Raw genomic sequence first — 24954 nt, 5'->3', positions numbered from 1 at the left:
TACCCCATTTCTATTGTAGTTATACCCCTTATTTATATTTGTGTGCCCCTATTACCACCATGTTGTTATTTATGTGCCCCATAGAATCCCTCTATTGTTATTTTTGTGGCTTTATATTATTATTGTTAGGCCGGCTGGATTATATTGTGACTCCTTAGACTCCTATATATAGAAAGGAGGTTTTTTCATTTGTATCATCCAAGAATTGTTCATTTATGTAATGTAAAGGAGGTTGCCCCCTCGAAGAGGCTGAATTCTAAGGCGTTGATCTATCTTTTCTATCTTTTCTTGAGCTGGTTTCATAACATTTGGTATCAAAGCTTTGGATTCTAGGGTTTCGCTGCTCCAAACAGGTCATCGGGGCATTTTCGCTATAACTTTTTTTCTGTGACGTTTCAAATTCGCATAAAAACCCATTTGAGAAGAAATCGCGCTTAACCTTGGGTCCGAATTTTAGAGCTTTTACCGTGATATTTGTGGAGATGTGATCTGAGGAAGTTGGTCTTTTTGCAGACTCCTGAATTACATTCAAAACAGGTGACCTGGGGAAAATCGTCATAAACTTTCTCTCTGGGGATGGATTGAAATTTCGTAAGAAGGTCCAGAAAGAGGACAGGCTGTAGTTTCTTGTATGTGTGTTTCAGATCCAAAGGTTGAAACAGCGACTCGTGGCACGTCGTACAAGTTCACTCTACTGAACTAGTCTAAAAGCAAGTCACTGTGGGAGATTTCACATAACTCTTCCTTGGAGAATCCAATTTGGGTCAGACTTGTGGCATTGGAAAGAGGACACAGAAGGCTACTCCATGTCGCAAATTCAGAACTAGATGATCCGAAATTACAGAGATACATCAGATTCAATATCAGGCTTCTATAAAGTGAAAAAAGGTGTGTAGTTTTTTTTTTTTTTTTTTGGTAAGCTTGGTTTAAAGAAATTCAAAGGGCATAGTAAGCATTATTATCGGTAACTGATGCCCCAGGAAAGAAAATGCAAACACCTAGTAAGGAACCTGAAAGCTCTAGCATGACTCATGAAGAAGAGGAAGAAATGCTACATGATATATCAAAATTACAAGAACAAGTGCAACAAATGTCACGCTCACAAAAGCTAACAGAAGCTAAGATAAATGGCGTGGAATCTAAGATAAATGGCGTGGAATCTAAGATAAAGGGCATGGAAGCTAAGATGGATGATTCGAAGACAGATTTGAAGAGAGACATGGCAGATTTGAAGACAGATTTGAAAAATTTTCTACAAGAAATACTTACTAATGGTGAAAAGGTTGTAAAGGAAACTCATGATGTGAAAAAAAGTAATGTTAATCATGATTCCATAGACTCTAATTTTGGATCGAAGACCCACCATATTCCAAAAATCGATATGAGGAAATTTGATGGCAAGGATCCCACCACATGGATATTACAGATGGAGCAGTTCTTCGATCTCAGTAATGTGCAAAACACACAAAAGGTACGTATGGAAACTGTATATTTGGAACCAAATCAGTTTGTATGGTATCAATGGCTTTGCTTCGTAAAAAATTTATCACTTGGGCAATTTTTACGGAAGAATTGATAGCACATTATGAAGATACAAAAAGCAACACTTTTTTTAGCCAATTGATAAGTCTCAAAAAAAAGGGTTCAGTAATGGAGCACATTGAGGAGTTCCAAAAATTGAACATAAGGGTAAAAGATATTCCAGAGGAGCATAGGATTGATGTGTTCATAGGGTCTTTAAAGGATAATATCCAACATGATGTTTGCCTTTGGGAACCTGATTCATTAGAGAAGGCATTCAGGTTAGCGAGAAAAATGGAAAGCAAAATTATGGCAACCAGGAAGCATACCACTCACAACTATAAAGACGGAAGTGTTGTTTCCCCTAGTCTTCCACAACCTATAATATTGACACCACAACAATTGGAAGAAAAAAGAGCAAAAGGGCTTTGTTACAGTTGTGATAGCAAATACACTAAAGGTCATAAGTGTGCTGAGAAGAAATTATTCTACATAGATTGTGAAGAGGAAGAAGAAAAGGAGCAAGAAAGGTCAAAAGAAGAAGATATACTCCAGGAACAAAGCCTAGATGAAGAACAAATAAATCCGACCATATCTTGTAATGCATTGGCGGGAATTACCACTCCTCAAACCATCAAGATAGAAGGACAAATCAAGAAGAAAAAGGTAATAGTGTTGATTGATTCAGGAAGCACCCACAATTTTATTCATTGTAGGGTAGCAAAAGAATTGAATTGCTTCCTATATCCAGCACTAGAGTGTCAAGTGATGATTGCAAATGGAGGAACAATAAATTGCTCTGGAAGGTGCCATAATATCAAGCTATCCATGGGAGAATATGTATTGACTAGCCCAATGCTTTCCATTCTAATGGGAGGTGCTGATGTTGTACTAGGAGTCCAATGGCTACAATCCTTGGGTACAATAGCTTTTAATTTTCAAGAAATTTTCATCAAATTTGCTGTGGAAGGAAAGCAAGTTGAATTAAGGGGTATTGCAGGGAAACCAGGAAAGATAATCAGCTCTAATGGTATGACAAAGCTTCTAAAAAAGGAGTAAAGAGGTGTAATTGCACAATTATGTTCGCTAGATGTTTCCACATCAGAATCATCTATTTCTCCATATCTCCAAAAAGTCCTGGACAATCATTCCAAGGTATTTGAGACTCCCAAAGGTCTCCCACCTATGCGTGATCATGATCATGCTATTCATCTGATTCCAGGAAGTGTTCCTCTAAACATCAGGCCGTACAGATATCCCTATGTCCAAAAAAGTGAAATTGAACATATGGTTGCAGAAATGCTAGAGGCTGGTATAATTCAACCAAGTCAAAGTTCTTTCTCTGCTCCAGTAGTATTGGTGCACAAGAAGGATGGATCATGGCGCATGTGTCCGGATTATCGAGAGCTCAACAAGCTCACTATTAAAGATAAGTTCCCCATTCCTGTCATTGATGAATTACTGGATGAATTGCATGGATCAATTTACTTCACCAAGTTGGATCTTCGTTCGGGATATCATCAAATCAGAATGAAGATTGAAGACATTCCGAAAACGGCATTTAGAACTCATGAGGGTCATTATGAATTTTTGGTCATGCCTTTTGGCCTTACTAATGCACCTTCAACATTTCAAGGTTTGATGAATTCAATTTTCAAACCATTCCTTAGAAAATTTGTTTTAGTATTTTTTGATGATATACTAATCTACAAGAAGTCTTAGAAGGATCATGTTGAACATGTTGACAGGGTGCTAAAACTATTGGAGGAGAAACAATTATATGCAAAAAGATCCAAATGTTTCTTTGGAGTCCAGGAGGTGGAATATCTGGGTCATATTGTATCTCATGAAGGAGTTAAGGTAGACCCTAGCAAAATTAAAGCCATTAAGGAATGGAAAATCCCCACATCCATAAAGCATCTACGAGGATTTCTTGGGTTGACAGGGTATTATCGCAAGTTTGTTAAGAATTATGGGAGAATAGCAGCACCTCTAACAACATTATTGAAGAAAGATGCATTTTCCTGGACTCTGGAAGCAACAAAGGCCTTTGAACATCTTAAAGAGGCAATGTGCCAAGCACCGGTCTTAGCTACATTGGACTTCACAAAAACCTTTATTGTGGAATGTGATGCTTCAAGAAATGGAATTGGTGTTGTTCTAATGCAAGATGAAAGACCCATTGCTTTTGAAAGTCATCCAATCAAGGGAAAGTTTTTAAGCAAAGCTATTTATGAGAAGGAAATGTTGGCAATACTCCATGCACTTAAGAAATGGTGACCCTACCTAATGGGAAGACACTTCAAGGTAAAAACAGATCATGATAGCCTTAAATACTTTTTAGAACAAAGATTATCCTTTGAAGAGCAACAAAAGTGGGTCACAAAGATGTTGGGTTATGACTTTGAAATCATCTACAAAAAAGGGAAGCAAAATGTGGTGGCAAATGCACTCTCAAGAAAGGATGAGGATGTGGAAGCATTGTTGTGCGCCATTTCTATTATCCAACCAGATTGGATAAACGAAGCAAGGGAGGAATGGAAGAATGATGAAGAAGTGTAGGCACTTATTCGAAAGCTACAACAAGATTCCAATACGTCTGATACATTTAGCTGGCAAAATGATTCATTATGGTACAAAGATCGCTTATACCTCTGTAAGAATTCCCAGCTAAAACAAAATATTCTTATGGAATTGCACACTTCTCCCTTAGGAGGGCACTCAGGATTTTTAAAAACTTACCACAGGGTTAAGAAGGAATTTTTTTGGGATGGCCTTAAATGAGATATTCAAAAGTTTGTGGCGGAATGTTTGGTTTGCCAACAAAATAAAGTTGAAACAATTAAGACACAGGTCTCTATTACAACCTTTATCCATTCCAAGCCAACGTTGGGAGGAGGTTTCAATGGATTTTATCACAGGTTTACCCAAGTCTAAGGGAAAGAGTGTCATCATGGTGGTAGTTGACAGACTTACCAAGTATGCACACTTTTGTGCATTATCACATCCATTTAAAGCCAGTACAGTTTCTACTGCATTTATGGAAACAATTCAAAAGCTACATGGAAACCCAAAGATTATTGTAAGTGACAGAGATTCCATTTCACTAGAAATTTTTGGACAGAATTATTTTCTTGTCTTGGTACTCAGTTAGCTCATAGCTCATCTTATCATCCTCAATCTGATGGGCAAACTGAGATAGTAAACAAATGTTTGGAAGGATATCTTCGTTGCTTTGTATCTGATAAACAGACACAATGGGTCAAATGGTTGCCTCTGGCTAAATAGTGGTATAACACTTCCATACAGCAACAAAAATGACCCCATTTATGGCACTTTATGGGTATCAACCACCATCCATCACATCATATTTAAGAGAAAATTCTAAGGTTCAAGCAGTGGAACATCACATCGAACATCAACAACAAGTCCTCCAACTCTTAAAGGATAACCTCGTGTTGGCACAAAATAGAATGAAACAACAGGCAGATCAACATCGCAGCGAAAGAAGTTTTGATGTAGTTGATTGGGTATTCCTACGGCTACAACCATATAAGCAAATGTCCCTAAAGCAAGCTAAGAAGGATAATAAATTATCACCAAAGTATTATGGTCCGTACAAGGTGTTGCAAAAGATTGGTACTATGGCATACAAATTGGAGCTTCCTGCAGCTTCTCGATTGCACCCAGTTTTCCATGTTTCATGTTTAAAGAAGGTTATAGGCGACAAGCTCCCAGTTCAAACAATATTGCCAGAACTTGACGAGGAAGGAAAAATTATATTGGAACTGGAAGCAGTCACAGAAACAAGAACTCGACAGCTACGAAATCGATCAATTTCAGAGTATCTTATCAAGTGGAAGAACTTATCTGCTGAAGATTCCACATGGGAGGATGAGAATTTTATGCAGAAGTATCCAGAACTACTCAAGCGTTGAGGACAACACTTTTTCGAAGGAGAGGGGCATGTTGGGTCCCTATAATACTAGTGATTACCCCATTACTATTGTAGTTATACCCCTTATTTATATTGTTGAGCCCCTATTACCCCCATGTTTTTATTTCTGTGCCCCATAGAATCCCTCTATTGTTATTTTTGTGGCTTTATATTATTATTGTTAGGTTGGCTGGATTATATTGTGACTCCTTAGACTTCTATATATAGAAAAGAGGTTTTTTCATTTGTATCATCCAAGAATTGTTCATTTATGTAATGTAAAGGAGGTTGCCCCCTCGAAGAGGCTGAATTCTAAGGCGTTGATCTATCTTTTCTATCTTTTCTTGAGCTAGTTTCATAACAGTCCACTCTCTGCAATTTTTTTGATGTTATTGTTGTTGAGTTCGTCCTTTGTTTACTCGTTTTACGCCGTCATCCTTCAGCTAAAACTCTGTTTGTCCCATTTGCATGTTGCACTACGGAGCGACTCAGTTCTCTGACTGGTTCTCGACACTGGTTTGATAGGTAGGTTCTTTCTCCTTGCTAGCTATTTCTGTCTCATTACTCTACAGACACTAACATTATTGATCCTTGTTACAGCGGGAAACTCCATAGCTGCGACCTTTGCAATGAAACCCTCGGTTGGCCTCGGTTGGTTCGCTCCTCCGGTAAGTCTATTCTTCCACAACCTGTTCTTTCAGTTTTTGTTTCTTCGCACTTGGCTGTCACTAACACTCGCCAGTGGATGACTGTAGGTGGCTACTCGCAGTCCGTTGCAGAGTTTCTTGTGCCCAAATTCGGCCTCTTGCACCCAAAATCGGGTAGTGTCGTTCCTTGGTTCTTTTGCGGATATGTGTGCTTTTATTTTGTTCTTTCTTCTATGCTCAGGAGGGTTATGGTCTGCCTGATTATGGCTCTGAGCCTGTAGCGGTTTTTGTAACTAAATATATGTATGATTATAATTATTGTGGCCTTCGGGCATGTATATCAACTGTCGGACTTTTGGTTCTATTCCTCTTCTTGAACAGAGGGTTTTTACTGTTATTTGCATATATGTATATTTATAAAAAAAAAAACTCCTTTACTATTTGTGCACAGTGCAACTTATTAATTGATAATGAAACAATTTGTTACCTGTAACTTATCTTGGTCAAATTTTACTTCGTCTTTGTGGACTTGCCTGGTTGTGCACTCGAACGCTCTGCTTGCTGTGTAACTCCAATCGTGTATCTGTAGTTAGTTGCTTGTAAAGGGAATGAACAATCTTAGGTGGTTATTTACTTGTGAAAAGAATGAACAATTTCCAGTGGCTCCGTAGGAGATTCTTGTAACTGTAGGAAAGCAGATATATTTCTCTGTTAAAAAAAAATATTGTTCTCTTTCTATTATTTTTCTTCCTCAATCTATGATGATCCCCATTACATTGATGTGTTTTTTCTTTTACATGTTGCGGACAGTTAGCAAACTGCCCGGTAGTTACATTTCGTAGTTTTAAGTAACTGCCCTTTTCACTATGTAAATACTAAACAAGATTAAATATAAAATAAAACGAAAATAAAAGCAAGTGATTAATAAACCCTAAATACTGGCTGAGACAACCACTAAACGAAAACAAATAAATAAATAATAATAATAAGTCAACTGCTGGCATGAGACAATTAACAGCCATGCCCTACGTGAGCTAGATGCTCCTGCATCAGGCTCCCAGGGTAGGTGAAAAATCATGGCCTCCATCCATGAGCTCCTCAACTAAATATCCTATCCTATCCATAAGCTCCTCAGTTGAATACCCTACACACTGTATCTGATTTGCATCAAGCCATGTATTGTCCTCAATAGGGCTATTTTTTTTTGACCAAGTACTGTAGGTATTCTTTCCTGTGAGCTCACCTGGCTACCCGTGTATTGAGGATTCTCTCAATCTCAAGGGGCTGTGATGAAGGCATTTGTATCACCCAAGTATCTCCTCCTGCCTGGATATCCCAATCTGGCAATGTCGAACTGTTGTCTTCAGGACTAGCAGTGTATGGAAACAGATCTGCCATGTTAAAAATAGGCAATATACCTATTCCTAGAGGCAACTGGAGTTCATAGGCATTTGCAAAGAATTTGCGTAAGATTTTACAAGGACCAATTTTTTTAAACTTCAGCTTATTATACTCACCTTTTGGGAACCTTTCTTTATGTAAATGTGCAGGACTTCATCCCCCACATTAAATTGTGTTTAAAAATGTGCAACAAGAAATGTTAAATTTAGAATGTGCTAAAAATAGCATGTCTAAAAAAATCAGTTTGGCCAGTGAGGTCATTGGCCACATTGGGTGAGAGGTGAAACTGCTAAAAATAGAAAGCTCTAAAAATAGCATTTTTGGGTCCCTTCCTATTTTTAGCATTCCCTGATTTAACTATAGGAAGTAAAAACGAATTTTGTCTTAGCAGCAATTTAAAATATTAATTAATTAATCTCCATGAGTTAATTAGTTATGGAAAATTAAACTAGAAGTCTTTGTGAGATCATGCAATTATTTTCTCTCTTGATTTAGGAATTTATTCCTTGATTAAAGGAGATAAGGTTCAGTTCTATATTGAGAGGATCAATTGACTTAGTTTAAACTAGTCAAGTCTAGTTAGACTAATTTAACAAGTTGTTAAATTAGTGAAAAATAGTTTGTTATTACTTGCATGCATGTGACAACTATTATTTTAGATAATTGAGGATTCACTCATGGATAACTGTTGCATGTCAGTTCTGTCAGAGGCCCAGTTGAGATCAGATGTGGGACAGTGTTCTATCAGATGCTTGGATATTTCCAGTAAGTATTCCTTGCATGGAGAAGGATCTATTATAGCAGATTGGAGGACTTGTGGCCTATATAATGAGGCCTAGGTAGTCCATGATTTTCATCTTCTGATTGAAGATCATCAGAGTATAGAGAGAGCAGGATAGCAATTGAGATGATTCTTTTTGTATTGTGAAGAGGATTTCCACTTGATTGATAATACAGTGTTGGGGTTTTATGCTGGTTCTTTCCCCACTGATATATTCTGTGTATGTGTGATTGATTTCTCCATATCAGTTATATGTGTTCTTATTGATGTTTCTCATGGTTCATTAAGCTTCCGCTAATTGTTTGTAGAAGTAGATCAAGTGTTTTGCTTTAGTACATTGCATTACCAGGTTGATCTACAGGTGGGAAATTTCTACATGGTATCAGAGCTAGCTGATTTATAGAAAAAGTTCTACATGGTATCAAAGCTAGCTTATTTGTAGAAAAATTCTACAAAATTCTACATGGTATTAGAGCGTAGGTGATCAAGGAAGAACAATATAGCATAGGAGACTTCAACATTTTGAGTTTTGAGCCGAGAATTTGCAGAGAAGATCTGAAATTTTTTGTACAAAATTTTCAGAAATAAATAGCAGATTTGGATTCCTTGCGGAAAAATACGCAAAATCAAAAAAAAAAATCGGTTGAATCGGAGTTTGGATGAGGGAGATATCGCTGATTTAAAATCAACTCTTTTTCTAGAAAATTTTGTGACGGTGGGAAACTGGAAATAGATTGGTGTGCTAGCCAAGAACCTGTATGCACTTGAGGTACAAGATGCATGCAAATCCTTGAGGAGAAAGACAAAGGTTAGATGCTTGGTGGTTGAGAGGGAGAGTAAATTACCTCTCAACATGCAGAGCCAGAAGAAGTCTCAAACAATTGTGGAGGAGCCATGATTGGTGCAACAGCTTCAGGAAGTTTTGGAGCAGCCACAACAGGGGAAGCTGAGAGAGAGATCGAGTAGAGACATCTACTCATGCAGAGACCTCCATTAGGGGGAAACTGCGAGCCAGTGGGCTGAGGGATCACATGCAGCCATACCTCCAGGTAGGAGGTGGGGCAATATAGAGTGATCGTCCAAGGAGAAGGGCACATGATCCTTGAGGTACCCAACCTCTTGGATGAGACCTTGCTACAGGAGCCCTGATGTGGAGTAGTAGGAACTGACTAATGGGGTAGAGAAAGATGTGGATGGAGCAGAAGAGACAGCGACAGTGCAGGGAATCCCAGGACAACGCATAACTAGCAGGCTGTAGCAATGCGAGAGGCACAAGGGTTTTGCACAGTGCTAGGTGGCACAAAGAGGTGTGCAATGCTGCAAGATGCATGGAGATGTTGCATTAGTGCAGATGTCAGAGAGGGAGCACTTGTCAGCAGCAGGTAGAGCTTCAGCATCAGAGTATGTTCCTAGCCCAAAAGAGTGGTCAGTTGGGAGTGTTTTTGTTCCAAGTGTTGTTGGAGCTAGTGGACCGGGTAGATGTGTTGCATGCAGAACATTCCAGAGTAACGGGATCGGGTTCAAGAGAGTCTTTCTTGTTGAGAGGGAGTGTTGAAAAATGTGCAACAAGAAATGTTAAATTTAGAATGTGCTAAAAATAGACCTACTAAAAATAGCATGTCTAAAAATAGTAGTTTGGTTAGTGAGGTCATTGGCCACATTTGGTGAAAGGTGAAACTGCTAAAAATAGAAAGTTCTAAAAGTAGCATTTCTGGGTCCCTTCATATTTTTAGCAATCCCTGATCTAACTATAGGAAGTAAAAATGAATTTGGTCTTAACAACAGTTTAAAATATTAATTAATTAATCTCCATGAGTTAATTAGTTATGGAAAAGTAAACTAGAAGTCTTTGTGAGATCATGCAATTATTTTCTCTCTTGATTTAGGAATTTATTCCTTGATTAAAGGAGATAAGGTTCAGTTCTATATTGAGAGGATTAGTTGACTTAGTTAAACTAGTCAAGTCTAGTTAGACTAATTTAACAAGTTGTTAAATTAGTGAAAAATAGTTTGTTAATGCTTGCATGCATGTGACAACTATTATTTTAGATAACTGAGGATTCACTCATGGTTGCATGTCAGTTCTATCAGAGACCCAGCTGAGATCAGATGTGGGACAATGTACTATCAGATGCTTGGATATTTCTAGTAAGTATTCCTTGCATGGAGAAGGATCTATTATAGGAGATTGGAGGACTTGTGGCCTATATAATGAGGCCTAGGTAGTCCATGATTTTCATCTTCTGATTGAAGATCATCAAAGTACAGAGAGAGCAGGATAGCTATTGAGCTAATTCTTTTTGTATTGTGAAGAGGATTTCTACTTGATTGATAATACAGTGTTGATGTTTTATGCCGGTGCTTTCCCCAGTGATATATTCTGTGTTACGTGTGATTGATTTCTCCATATCAGTTATATTTGTTCTTATTGATGTTGCTCATGGTTGATTAAGCTTCCGCTAAATTGTTTGTAGAAGTAGATCAAGTGTTTTGCTTTAGTACATTGAATTACCAAGTTGATCTACAAGTGGGAAATTTCTACATGGTATCGGAGCTAGCTGATTTGTAAAAAAGTTCTACATGGTATCAGATCTAGCTGATTTGTGGAAAAATTCTACAAAATTCTACAAATTGTAACTCTCGTCATTTTAGATCTGCCTGTCGTTTATACTTGTGACTGTTGTTCTGCAATTTCATCTTTATGTGCTCATGTAAGTCAATCATTGCTTTGGTGAAGTCCTCCCTGTCAACACTTCTTCTCTCTAAGTTTCCAAGATCTCGTAGCTCATGCACTCCGAGAGAGGATGCATTCCATACAAGATCTGGAAAGGACTGTGCCCCGTACTTCGATTCGATGAATCGTTGTAAGTGAACTCTACCTGGGCAAGTACATGATCCCACATCCATGAATTTTCTCCAATCAAGCTTCGTAGCAGATTTCCCAAGCTCCTGTTTACTGCTTCAATCTGTCCATCAATCTGTGGGTGATAAGGGGAACTGAAATTCAACCGTGTTTCCAACTTCTTCCACAGGGTGCACCAGAAATGTCCTGTGAATTTCACATCTCGGTCAGAAACAATAGACTTAGGAAAACCATGCAGCCAGACAATCTCAATGAAAAACAAGTATGCTACATGAGTGACATCACTGATTTTTTTACATGGAATGAAATGTAGCGTTTTAGAAAACCGATCCACTACTACCAAAATGGAATCGTAACCTCGTTGCATTCTTGGTAGACCAAAGACAAATTCCAAGCTGACTGAGTCCCATGGTCTACTTGGAATAGGCAGTGGTGTGTAAAGCCCCGTATTCTGGTTGTGTCCTTTCGTTAACTGACACACTTTACACCTGGTTACAAATTGTTGCACATCTCTTCTCATATTCGGCTAGTAATAAAAGTGACTACGCTGATCCAAGGTTTTGTCAATGCCCAAATGTTCAGCTAGACCTCTACTGTGCTTCTCCGGGATGATGTTCTCCCTCATCGAACAGTCGGGAATACATAGCTATCCTCCTTTAATAGAAGCTTCTCCTATAAGTTATAGTCCAAACATGGACTGTTATTCCTCAACAAAGGGTTCTGGCAGGCTCCGTAAGCCTCCTTGAAATCCGCATCTATCTAATACAAGTCTTCAGGTGTTCAAAACCCAACACTTGTATCATGCTCTGCTGTAGGAGCAAAGCTCTCCTGCTCAATGCATTTGCTACCTTGTTGGTCTGTCCACTAATATGCTTCAATACAAACATGAAGCTCTGCAAGTACTCAACCCACTTTGCATGCTTTTGGTTCAGTTTATGCTACTGCATCACGTACTGCAATGCAAAATTATCAAAAAATAAAACAAATTCATTACCTAGCAGATAGTGTCTCCAATGCTTCAATGTTTGGACGACAGCATAGAACTCATTGTCATAAGATGAGTACTTTTTCTTACTTTTATTCAATTTTTCACTGAAATAAGCAACATATTTTTCTTCCTGGGTAAGTACGGCCCTAATGGCTATACCACTGGCTTCACAACGAACTTGAAAAATTTTGTTAAAATCAGGCAATATCAAGATTGGCCTTTCAGTGATAGTCTTCTTCAATACCTGGAAGCTTTTCTTTGCCGCTTCAGTCCAATAGAAAGGCTGACTTGCCTTTTTTATTGTGTCCAACATAGGTGTGCATATTTCACTAAAATTCCTTATGAACTTACGATAGAAACTTGCCAACCCATGAAAACTACAAACTTCGAACAGACTTCTTGGGGATGACCAACTAATGATAGCTGCAATTCTCTTTGGGTCCATCTTCAACTTATTTTCTGTAATCAGAAAACACAAATAAACTAATTCCCTCTGAAGAAAAGAACATTTTTTCAAGTTTATCAGCAACTTGTTTTGCTACAATTTCGCCAGCACACTTCGAACATGTCGAAAATGTTCTTCTTTGGTTTTACTAAAAATCAGTATATCATCAAGATATACAATTACGATCTTCCCAATAAATTCTTTCAACATCTCATTCATCAATCGCATAAAGGTACTAGGGGCGTTGCTTAACCCGAATGGCATCACCAGCCACTCATACAGACCTTCATTTGTTTTGAAAGTTGTTTTCCACTCATCCCCTTCTCTGATTCTGATCTGGTGGTATCCACTCTTCAGATCGATTTTCGAGAAATACGCTGCTCCACTTAAGCAATCCATCATTTCATCCATTAGTGGCAATGGGAACCTGTACCTGATGGTAATCTTATTGATGGCCCTCGAATCCATGCACATTTTCCATTCTCCTCCTTTCTTGGGGGCTAAAACTGTCAGAACTGCACAAGGACTTAAGCTCTCCCTTATCAACCCCTTATCCAACAATTCCTGTACCTATTTTCTGATCTCCTCATTGTCCTTAGGACTCATTCGGTACGTAGCCTTGTTTCGAAAACTAGCTCCAGGTATAAAATCTATGTGATGATTGATACTTCTCTTAGGAGGCAGTTTTTCCGACAAATCATCCACCACAATGTCGTTGAACTCCTGCAACATATCCTGAATTTCTTCAGGCAAATCTACAATTTCAGTGTGTAATAACATTGTTTTCGACCTCCTCACAATAGCATTTTTATTTCGTTGTCTTCGATCTATTTCAAAAATTCCTTACCTCCCACCAGTAATGCTTTGACTCCACTAGTTTCCATTGTTTCTTCCTCCTTGATGGGTACAAGTGTGTGCTTAATCCCATCTTTGAAAAACTTGTAACAGTTTGTCTTTCCATCATGAACTACTTTTCTTTCATACTGCCATGGTCTTCCTAGCAGTATATGGCACACGTCCATAGGCATAACATCACAAATAACCTTGTCCCGATATTTACCAATATGGAACTCAACGTCACACTGTTCATCCACTAAAAGTTGATGCCCTTTCTGTAGCCACGACACCTTGTAAGGAGTAGGGTGCTTCAATTTTTTCAAACCCAACTTATCCATCATCTCTGTGGTCACTAGATTATTAGTGCTCCCACTGTCGATAATCAACTTGCAGCATTTTCTGTCTGTGACTTACAAACAGTATGGAACAATGCCTTCCTTTGGGTTTGGTTAGCTGTCTCTTTTTCTGGTTTCAACATTACCTTCTTCAAAACTAAGGCCTCCCCTATCTTAGGCACATTCTCTACCTCAGGGGTGGCGCCTCTGCTTCCTCTATTTGGGCAACATACACTCCTCTTGCTCCCACATATTCGCCTTTCGAGCATTCAAAGGATCTATGCCCCCACTTGTGGCACTTGTAGCACTAGTAGGCATCTCCTCTGCCTCTGCCATTTCCCCTTCTTCTCTGGTATGGCCTTTCTCCTCTAGTGCTACCCTCCTTTTCTGTTGTCCCTGAGGTTTTTGAGTTGCTACCTTGTTCATTGTTGTTGGCAGTTCTTCCTCTGCCAAATGATTGCCCTTTTCCTCTACCAGTTCCTCGTCCTCTTCTAGAATTCTGTTTCCTTGTGGTCTTTTGCTCTGCCTTTAAGGCACTCTGATATGCTTCCTCTATGGTCTTCGGGGAAAGAATACTTATCTCATCCAATATCTCCAACCTCAAGCCATTTACATACCTTGCTGTCTTCTCTGGGGTGTCTTCAATATAACTAATTCTCAGATTCACCTGATAGAATTCCTCAGTGTATTCTTTCACTGTCATACCTCTCTACTTCAAATTTTGTACTTGTGGATGCAGAGAAATCTGGTAATTTTTGGGTAAAAACTTACCCTTCAATTTGGTGATCATTCTAGACCACTTCATGATAGGTTGTTTATTCAACCTTCTCCTCTCTGCCTGGACATTGTCCCACCATAAGGCTGCATGTCCTTTCAACTTAGTGGCAGTGAATTTAACTCCTTTATCTTCACTGACCTCCTCACACTCAAAATATTTATCTAATTCACTAACCCAATCCAACAACACTTCTATGGACAAGCTTCCATCATAGTTTGAAATATCTTATTTTGGCTTAATGCTAGCCATTAAAGCTGACCTTGACAGTCTGAGTTCAGGTCCTTCTCCACCTGCTCCCTCTTGCATAATGGTAGTCTCCTCTTTACTGTCATCTCCTACATCCTTCTCTCTTCTCCTTCCTACTTCCACTACTTCTAGGCGAGCATTTAAAATCGAATCTCTTCCCTCAATCCTTCATCTACTGCTCATCGATTGCCTCTGCCATGACCTCTTCTTCTAACTTCCATTTTATAAGAAAACTAAATTAACTAGCCTACTCTAATACCAAATTTGATGGGCCCAGCCTCCAGCCCTCAGACAAAGTGTTGATAAGCTGTAATTAATGATTAACCAAATCTGAATTAAAGTGGCACCTTATAAGTACAACCTTAATTGATTGAGTTTTGATTTATATGATTTAATCTACAGTTGTTGTATGGTGTGATTGTCGTGATCTTGTGTGATGAGGACAGGTGTCCTATCCTCATTCTATGTTCCCCTCCTGCTCTTTCAATCAGTCAAAACCGTAACTTGCCTCAGTTCGAGGGTTTGCTCTGTCCTGGCTGAGGGTTTGTAAACTTGTTGTTGGCTATTGAGTGTTTAATGTTGGCTCTATTAGTTTCGTTTCCCCATTCACTCTAGTATTGTATGGTGGGTTCTGAGCATGCAAATGGAACATTTTCTCTGCTTATGGCTCAATGCCTCTGCTCCTCTAGGTTTGCTCTGTTCTGTCGGTGGAAAATCTTATGGGTTTTCTGAAACCCTAGTTCAAGACTTTGAAGGCTTTCACTGTCCACTCTCTGCAATTTTTGTTGATATTACTATTGTTGAGTTCGTCCTTTTTTTACTCGTTTTATGCAGTCATCGTTCAGATAAAACTTTGTTTGTCCCATTTGCAGGTTGTGCTATGGAGCAGCTTGGTTCTCTGACTGGTTCTCAACACTAGTTTGACAAGTAGGTTCTTTCTCCTTGCTGGCTATTTCTCTCTCATTATTCTGCAGACACTGACATTGTTTCTCCTTGTTACAGCGGGCAACTCCTTAGCTGTGACCTTTACAATGCAACCCTCGGTTGGCCTCGATTGGTTCGCTCCTCCGGTAAGTCTATTCTTCCACAACCTGTTCTTTCAGTTTTTGTTTCTTCACACTTGGTTGTCACTAACATTCACCAGTGTGTGACTGTAGGTGGCTTCTCACAGTCCTGTTGCGGAGTTTCTTGTGCCCAAATTTGGCCTCTTGCACCCAAAATGGGGTAGTGCCATTCCCTGTTTCTTTTGCGGATATGTGTTTTTATTTTCTTCTTTGTTCTGTGCTCAGAAGGGTTATAGTCTACCTGTTTATGGCTCTGAGCCTGTAGCGGTCTTTGTAACTAAATATATGTATGATTATAATTATTGTGGCCTTCGGGCATGTATATCAACTGTCGGACTTTTGGTTCTACTCTTCTTGTTGAACATAGGGTTTTTACTATTATTTGCATATATGTATATTTATTAAAAAAAAAAACTCCTTTACTGTTTGTGCACAGTGCAACTTATTAATTGATAATGAAATAGTTTGTCACCTATAACTTATCTTGGTCAAATTTTACTTCATTTTTGTGGACTTGCCTAGTTGTGCACTCAAACGCTCTGGTTGCTATGTAACTCCAATTGTGTATCTATAGTTAGTTGCTTGTAAAGGGAATGAACAGTCTTAGGTGGTTATTTACTTGTGAAAAGAATGAACAATTTCCAGTGACTCCGTAGGAGATTCTTGTAACTGTAGGAAAGCAGATATATTTCTCCGTTAAAAAAATATTGTTCACTTTCTATTAATTTTCTTCCTCCATCTATGATGATCCCCATTACATTGATGCATTTTTTCTTTTACATGTTGCGAACAGTTAGCAAACTGCCTAGTAGTTACATTTAATAGTTTTAAGTAATTGTCCTTTTCTTGATGTAAATACTAAACAAGCTTAAATATAAAATAAAAAGAAAATAAAAGCAAGTGATTAATAAACCCTAAATACTGGTTGAGACAACAACTAAACGAATGTTCAAATAAATAAATTTAAAAAAAAAGGTCAACTGCTAGCATGAGACAATTAACAGCATGCCCTACTTAAGCTAGATGCTCCTGCATCAGAAAAGGGTGTAAGGAGAAATGATTCTCAGGGAGGTAGGGAGGAGTGATTCTTAGGACAAAAGGGTAGGGCCATATCAATGTTGTCATCAATGCTAAAGGGGGGAAATGTTAGTAGTGTCAGTATTGATGTCAAATAGTCATGAAGGTTCTATGTGAAATGGCTATGAAAGGTAGCACATGAGAGGAAGAAGTGACTTTCCCCAATGAAGAAGTGACAATGACTTGACAAAAATTTAAACTTAGACCAATAATGCTTCATAAACAATGCTTTCATAGAAATGTATGCTTCATGAACATTGTTTGTGATGTTGTTTGTCTTATAAACAAAGTACATACATGACACATGAGAACTTGAGAACAAGGTCTTGAGAGCTTGAAATTTCCATTGAACATGAAGTGCACTTCCATTGAGTTTACACTTCCAAGAAGTGTACTCTCTTGGCTTATATCCAAGCCATCAAATATTTGATTTGTATCCCTATTGCAATCTAGTTCACATGATCAATGGTTGGTGTTGAAGGTGTTGTAGAGCCAATTGAAGATATTTGATGAGCCGAAAGAGTGGATGGTATTCCTAAGTAGAATAAAAAGAAAAAATTAGAATGAAACAAAATATATAGATCTTTTAAAAGAGCATACCACACACACGCACATATGAAGATTATCTTTAATAATGTTTCTTACTTTTTCCTATCACAAAGACTTCAAAGTATATCAAATGGATGTGAAGACTACCTTTCTGAATGAAGGGCTTGAAGAAGAGATATATATAAAACAAACTTGAAGGCTTCATACTATCATATAATACTAATGGTGCTTGCAGGTTAAATAAGGAACTCTATGGTCTCAAACAAGCACCACAATCATGGCATTCTAGGTTGGACAAGTGCCTTAAAAAATAGGGATTCAAGAAAGGTAGAACTGATAAAATCTTGTACATAAAGTCACATGATAAATAACTCTTAATTGTAGTTGTATATGTTGATAATATACTTTTCAGAAGCAACAAAAAATTCCTACTTTAATGGCTTGCTAATGAGAACTCTTGTTTTTTCTTAGTCTGCAAATTATAAAAAAATTAAGAATGCATGTTCATCTCCCAAGAGAAATATTTAAAAGAAATGTTGAAAAAGTTCAAAATGAAGGATTGCTCCACTTTCACAACTCCCATGGTTATTGGATGCAAATTAGGCAAGGATGATGAATCACAATAAGTTGATCAAAATCTATATAAATATACGATAAGAAAACTATTATATATAACATCTTCAAGGCCATACATAATGTTAGAAATTGCATTAGTAGAAATATATCAGTCAACTCCAAAGAAAAGCCATTTATTAGCAACAAAGAGAAAAATCATATATTTAAAAGGCATAATAGATTTTGAACTATCATGCCCACAAGGAAAAAGATTTTCACTGATAGCTTACACAGATGTAGATTGGGCTAGTTTCATAGATCATAGAAAAATTACAAGTGGTAGTGCATTTTTTTAGGAGAACCATTGGTTTCTTGGCTAAGCAAGAAGCAAACCTTAGTCTCGCCGGCTGCTCTCAAAGTTGAATACATTACAACATTAGTTTATTATTTCATGGTATTGGCTTTTGTGTGGTTGTTATGGAAAATGTTTGTGTTGTAGGTACTTTAATATTAACTTGAGGACATTGATGATGAGTTGTTGGATGACATAGAGGTCAACTTGGTAGTTTATGTAATAATTTGTTGATGAGAAACTTGGTGGACTTGTTGGTTTTTACTACTTGTTGTAGATGTTTTGATGGCCCTACAAGTATGGTGGAGTTGCGTGATGGGTCAGGAAGATAGTAATGTTGTCATTTGTTTACTCTGAGATTTGATTCACTAGATGCAGATGAATCAATACTTACATAAGGAGATTGAGCTTGTTTAAAGGTCCTATCATGTTAACAGTGACTTGGTATGTCTTGCAAGGGTTCTACATGCTTTGGAAGTGTTTGAATATATACTTGTACAAATCTTGGAAGTTTGGTGGCTACAGGAGATGATCCTCATTATGTTTTTCCCCAATACACGGAAGCAGTTATGTGTGTGTGGTTGAAGGTATTCAACCGCACACGGGCCAAGCTATGCATACGATTGTAGCTAAATTTCGGTAGCTTTATGCGTGCGGTTGAGACTTAAGCTCTAGATTCCCTATATATGTCCCTCCAACTCCATATATATGTCTCTCCCTCCAACTCCATATATATATCTCTCTCTCTCTCCTTCGCTCTCTCCCCTCGTCTCTCTCTTTCTTCCTCTCTCTCCTCATCTCTCTCTTTCTTCCTCTCTCTCCCCTTGTTAATAATTGATGATAATTAAATAAAAGTTTTGGAATATATATTCCAAAATAGCTATGCATATTGGCATAACTATTAATAATGAAATTAAAATTATGGAAGCCCTATTCCAGAATAAACACATCTATTGAATAATTATTGATAATAATTATTTAAAATAAAGTTATAATTGAGTTAGTTTTTATAATTTTTTAAATTTTAGCAACTCAAGATATATGATGTAGTAATTATTTTGATACTTATTATGGATATACACTTATAAGAGTTTAAGTTAAATTAAAGTTTAGTTTAGTTAGTTTTGATGCTTATTATGAATTGATGCTTACAAGACCAACTATTTCATTTATATAGTCTCCCTCATAAATAGTAAAAAGAAGTAATATATAAGCTAAATATATATACATTTGAAATGATATGGAAAAATATTCTTAACCACACAGATTTACTCTCACTTTGCCATGGGTATTCCTACTCTGTAAATAGGTCTTTTTACAATACCATGGGCCAATATCATGGCTAATCAACACTACTCCACACCAAAGGATTTCAAAATTCAAATGCCTTCTCGCCTGGCATTCCAAATTGAAATATTGCGCATGGAGTTTCTACAATAGATTATTGATTAGGGAAGAGATGGTTCTCTACTTCAGTGTGAACCTCTCGCGCACAGGGCACCATCTACAATAGATTATTGATTAGGGAAGACATAGTTCTCTACTTCAGTGTAAACCTCTAGTGCACTGGGCACCCTCCCCCACTGCAACAACATCCAAGGCAACTCCATAATGGACATCAGAAAGAGGCTCCTCATGGCCATATCTCTTTTCCATCTGCGGCTGTGGGTGCAATTTCTCGAGCTGAGGGGCATGGATATGATTTGGGATCAAATCTAGGCATTCAGGCTAGGTAAGCTCCCTTCACAACGCAGCTAAAATCTCCAACACCATATTATGATCTCCATGCTTTTAAAATCAAAGTTTATATGGGGAATAAAAAACTATTTTACTTGATTCCGTTCTCTTTTAATTGATGTTCCCATGCAGGTGATGATACAATTTAGTAGCGTTGAAGGCAGAAAGTAGAGGATTAATTCGAGCAGAACCAAAACAAGTTGTTGATATGCCTGCTGTAGGTTATTAAAAGAGGTTTTGGATGTCAAATCCTTTAACGGGTTACTATATCCCGGGATATCTTACTGCAGGTTATTAAAAGAGGTTTCGGATGTCGAATCCTTTAACGGGTTACTATATCTCGAGATATCTATTCTGAGGGTCGATTCAACTAATTCCAACCGAGTACCAAATTAAGGCTGCTCGATTCAATTTCAAATATAAAGCTTTAATGATACGGAAGTCCAATAAACGTGTTTCATGGGAAGAGATGTACTTTGATTCATTTACATATCATTCATATCATTGTATCATTTTATTAACTATCAATGAAGGAAGCGCCTTCGAACTTTTGAGTTTGAAGTTGTTGTTTGAGATAAACTATTTTTTTGTATCACCATATTACACTTAATCCATAAAATTGGTCTTAATTCTCAAAAGAATCATTCCAAGTTGGTTTCTAAATGGTTAACTACTATAATCCTAAAAACCAGAGCTAATCCTAAATACAAACAGGGCATTGGTCTCAAGATCAAGATCAGCGTCACACTAAGATTCGATTAGATGATGAATATAGAGATTTACATCGTATTCTTTTGTTGGTTGTAGGGCTTTCTCGATTCGGTTGTTGGTTTCAGGGCTTTCTCGATTAGGTTGTTGAAAACAAAATTTTGATAATAAAAATATAGACTCACATGTGGTGTATAATATGTTGGATCTTATAGCCTCGTTGATTCGAGAACTTGAAAGTAAAGAATTTTGACAAATAAAATGGGCAATAAAAAAATTATTTAATTGCTATTAAAACTAACTTAACTGTAATAAAGAAAAAGTATTCATTTACTATCAAAACTAATCTAACTGTAATAAAAAAAAATATTCATTTACTATTAAAACTAATTTAATGGCCAATAATAGCAGTACAAGCTTGAAGTTAGAGGAATCTCAAATGAAAGAATTCTCACTTTCCTGAAAATTGTAAGACTTTTGGGTGTGTAAATAAAATAAGAGATTTTATTTACTAGAACCAGTGGCATTGCAGCTAGTCAAAGGGGAAAATATGGGACCGATTCCCTTTAAGTATAACAGAGCATGGGACAACAGCGATGACTTCAGAAATTTGGTAAAGGAGCACTGGGCAATAGAAATCTCGGGCTCCCCACATTACATCTGGGAAACCAAGCTCAAGCTCCTCCGTTCAGCCATCAAACAATGGGCAAGAAAATACGCAATAGAGGAAGGGGAAAAAAAGCTAACCTCCAAATGAAACTAGCGCAGTGGAACCAAGAAAAGGAAAGAGGCCAAGACACAGAAGAAGACCAAATGAAAGAAAATGAAATGTATAAGGAGCTGTACAAACAGAACTGAAAGGAAGAGGAAGAGCAAAGGCAGAGATCACGATGCCTTTGGCTCGAATCAGGAGATAAAAATACCTCCTTTTTTCATAACAGCCTCAAGCTAAGGCGAGCAGGGAACAATATCGAAAGAATAACAGTGGAGGGAAGAGTCCTAACAGAACAAGTGGAAATTAAGGAAGCAGCGTCCCGTCATTTTCAAACTCTTCTAACAGCTGATCCTCATTACTTGGAAAACCCGGATTTCCTCAATATAATTGAGAACAAGATCACTGAAACTCAAAATGCAGATTTAGACAAGGAGATCACGACGGAGGAGATAGAATGGTCAATTCACAGCATGCCCCTGGACAAGGCTCCAGGCCCTGATGGTTTCACGGTGGCCTTTTACAGAACACATTGGGAAACTATCAAAAAGGATTATATCAGAATGGCAAAAAACTTCTTCACTAAATGCAAAATGGGCAGCAGCATAAAATCCTCCCATCTAGCTCTTATCCCTAAAGACCCCAATCCACAAACTTTCGATAGATTCCGCCCTATATCTTTGTGCAATGTATCCTACAAAATCATCACTAAGATTTTGGCAAACAGGCTTAAAAAAATCCTCCCTTCCCTCATCTCCGAGAACCAAGGAGGCTTTGTCCCTAGGAGGCATATAACGGACAATGTCATTATAATTCAGGAGGCTATCCATAGCAGCATAACTAGAAAGGAAAGGGGCATGATCATCAAGCTTGACATGGCTAATGCCTTTGACCGGGTTAACCACTCATTCCTACAGACAGTTTTAAGGAAGTTTGGCATCTCTGAGTTCTTCATCAGCAGGGTCATGGAATGCATTTCCTCCAACTGGACAGCTCCCCTCATCAATGGTAGGCCATGCATTGCCTTCAAAAGTTCAAGAGGCTTGAGGCAAGGATGCCCGCTATCCCCATTTCTTTACATTATCATGGCTGAAACTTTAAGCCTGCATCTGGAGAACAAGCGCAAGTTAAAGGAAATAACAGGGGTAGATATAGTCAGAGGAACCAAGGGGATTAATCACTCCCTTTTTGCAGATGATACTCTGTTAATCGGCGGTGCCTCAAGCCTCATGGCCAGGAGGTTCAAGAAAACACTGGACCTCTTTCTCCAAGCCTCTGGAGGTAAACTTAACAACAACAAGTGCATGATCTACACCTGGAATGTCCCAAGATACATAACTCAGAGAATCTCCATAATCATGGAAATCCCTGCCCAAGGGAACTGGTCCCATTTTATGTACTTGGGGCTACCTTTAGCTAAGGAAACAATCAAAACTGAGATTTGGGTTAAGCTAATTGAGAAATTGAGAGGGAGGCTTCAGAGCTGGGGTGTGTATTGGCTTAACTTGGCGGGCAGAACAATCCTCATCAAGGCCATCCTATCAGCCCTTCCAATCTATCAATTTGCCACTACCCTCGCCCCGGCAAGCATCCACAAGCACATGGAGCTGATTATTAGAAGCTTTCTGTGGCAAGGAGGAAAGCAAGACACTAAAAAGTTCAGCTTGGTAAAGTGGGACAAGGTCATTCTTCCCTTAGAAAAAGGAGGGCTCGGAATTAGAATACCAAGACTTGCAAACATGGCTATGGGCTACAAATTGACCTGGAGAATTCTCAATGAGAGGGGAACCTGGTGGACAGAGATCATTAAGAGGAAATATCTGAATGGGACCAACAGCAATATCCTCTCAGAAACCATCATTGACAGACAGTGTACACCTGTTTGGAAGCTGATCAAAAAGACTCTCCCCCAATTTAAATCCTGTATCTCAAGAGCTCCGGGCAATGGCAGAGATATAAGTATATGGGAGGACAGAATTATGGGCTCGGAGGCTAGGGAAGCGCTCCCTAAATTCAGGCCCCTGCAACGGTGGATGACAGAGGCAAATCTCAAAACTCTTTATGATATCTCTCTCTGGGATCAGAACTGCTGGATAGGCTGGAGATCTCTCTCCCTCCCCAATGACCTCAAGAACCTCTGGGTCGATTTTAAGACTTCACTCATAGGCTCTGCCCCCACAAACAGAAGGACAGATGACAAGTTTGTTTGGGACCCTAATGGGGGCAGTTACACGGTCAAAGAGGGCTATAAAGCACTCCAAAATGCCTCAGCAATTAACAACTGGACATTTCATAAAGCAGCTTGGAGAACTGAATGTCTGCCAAAGGTGAAGCTTTTCAATTGGACCCTTCTGCATGGCAAAATCCTTACTGCGGAAAACCTCAGGAAGAAGGGCATTCATGGCCCCTCAATTTGCTGCATGTGCAGGGAGGCGGAGGAAAGTAGCAACCATCTTTTTATAGAATGCCCCTTTGCTAGATCTTGCTGGAAACTCATCACCAGCCCTCTAATTATCGGTGATCTCCCCAACCAGATCACTCTCCTTCAGAAAAATTGGGGAAAAAGCTTCCCCCAATCCAACAAAAGCAAAAACCTAGCTAAAAGGATGTGGAACAGTATCCCCTCAAATCTCTGCTGGCAGATTTGGATAGCAAGAAACAAATGCACTTTCAATAACAAGAAGCCATGTATCTCTAGCACCCTGGCTAAAACGATCGCACTCATTACAGAGACCATTGAAACAAATGGTATAACCCAAACAGACTTGGAATCGACAGATGTAAGTGTAAAAGAGTGGTTGAACAAATTCAATTATGAAACAAGAACACAAAAAAATGCAAACACAGGAAGAGGAAACTTGGACTGGAAGTTGAGGGGTACCAAGGAAGAAGTCAAAAATTGGATTCAAAAACAAAGGAGACCCACCCTCCATTTCGATGGGGCATCTAAGAATAACCCGGGCCAATCTGGAGCCGGTGGAATTATTAGAGACTCTCAAGGAAAAACCATTGTTTCATTCGAATGGGGACTAGGCTCCATGTCAAATAATAAGGCAGAGGCATACAGCCTCCTCCTGGGGACCACTATCGCCAGAAAACTTGGCCTCCAAAATCTCCTTATCATGGGCGATTCTGCTATCATCATAGCAGCCATGACCTCAGGGAAAGATTTCAAGCAGATGGCTCTAAACAACATCAAAGGTAGGATAATGGAAAACATCAGGAGTATCAGTGGAGTCACCTTCAAGCACATTTTAAGAGGAAACAACATGGAGGCAGATGAACAAGCGAATAAAGCTACAGGCAGACAAGCTGGCCAGGTCAGGGAGAATGATTCAGTTTATGAAAAAGATATACCTTAAGCAGGCTTTCCCCATCCCCTCACCCCAGAACATCAGTCACCTCAGGTATCATCTCCCCC

General features: G+C 38.6%; 1 protein-coding gene across 1 annotated transcript in view; it reads left to right on the top strand.

Moving 5' to 3' along the window:
* The window catches only part of LOC149255781 (uncharacterized), a 27415-nt gene extending 2520 nt beyond the window's left edge, over positions 1–24895 (top strand). Inside the window, exons 4-9 of the mRNA XM_089455136.1 lie at positions 6031–6126; positions 6347–6440; positions 15652–15684; positions 15782–15849; positions 16069–16130; positions 21763–24895. Of these exons, the coding sequence (XP_089311262.1) occupies positions 6031–6126; positions 6347–6440; positions 15652–15684; positions 15782–15849; positions 16069–16130; positions 21763–24895 (3486 nt within the window). The remainder of the gene's footprint in view (positions 1–6030; positions 6127–6346; positions 6441–15651; positions 15685–15781; positions 15850–16068; positions 16131–21762) is intronic.
* The last annotated feature ends 59 nt before the right edge of the window (positions 24896–24954 follow it).

Source organism: Pinus tabuliformis, chromosome 7 (assembly GCF_031772625.1).
Source record: "Pinus tabuliformis cultivar Carrire ecotype Pingquan chromosome 7, CPIR1, whole genome shotgun sequence".
Taxonomy (NCBI): domain Eukaryota; kingdom Viridiplantae; phylum Streptophyta; class Pinopsida; order Pinales; family Pinaceae; genus Pinus; species Pinus tabuliformis.
The sequence above is the reverse complement of the archived record's forward strand: the minus strand, read 5'-3'. Positions and strand labels throughout refer to the sequence as shown.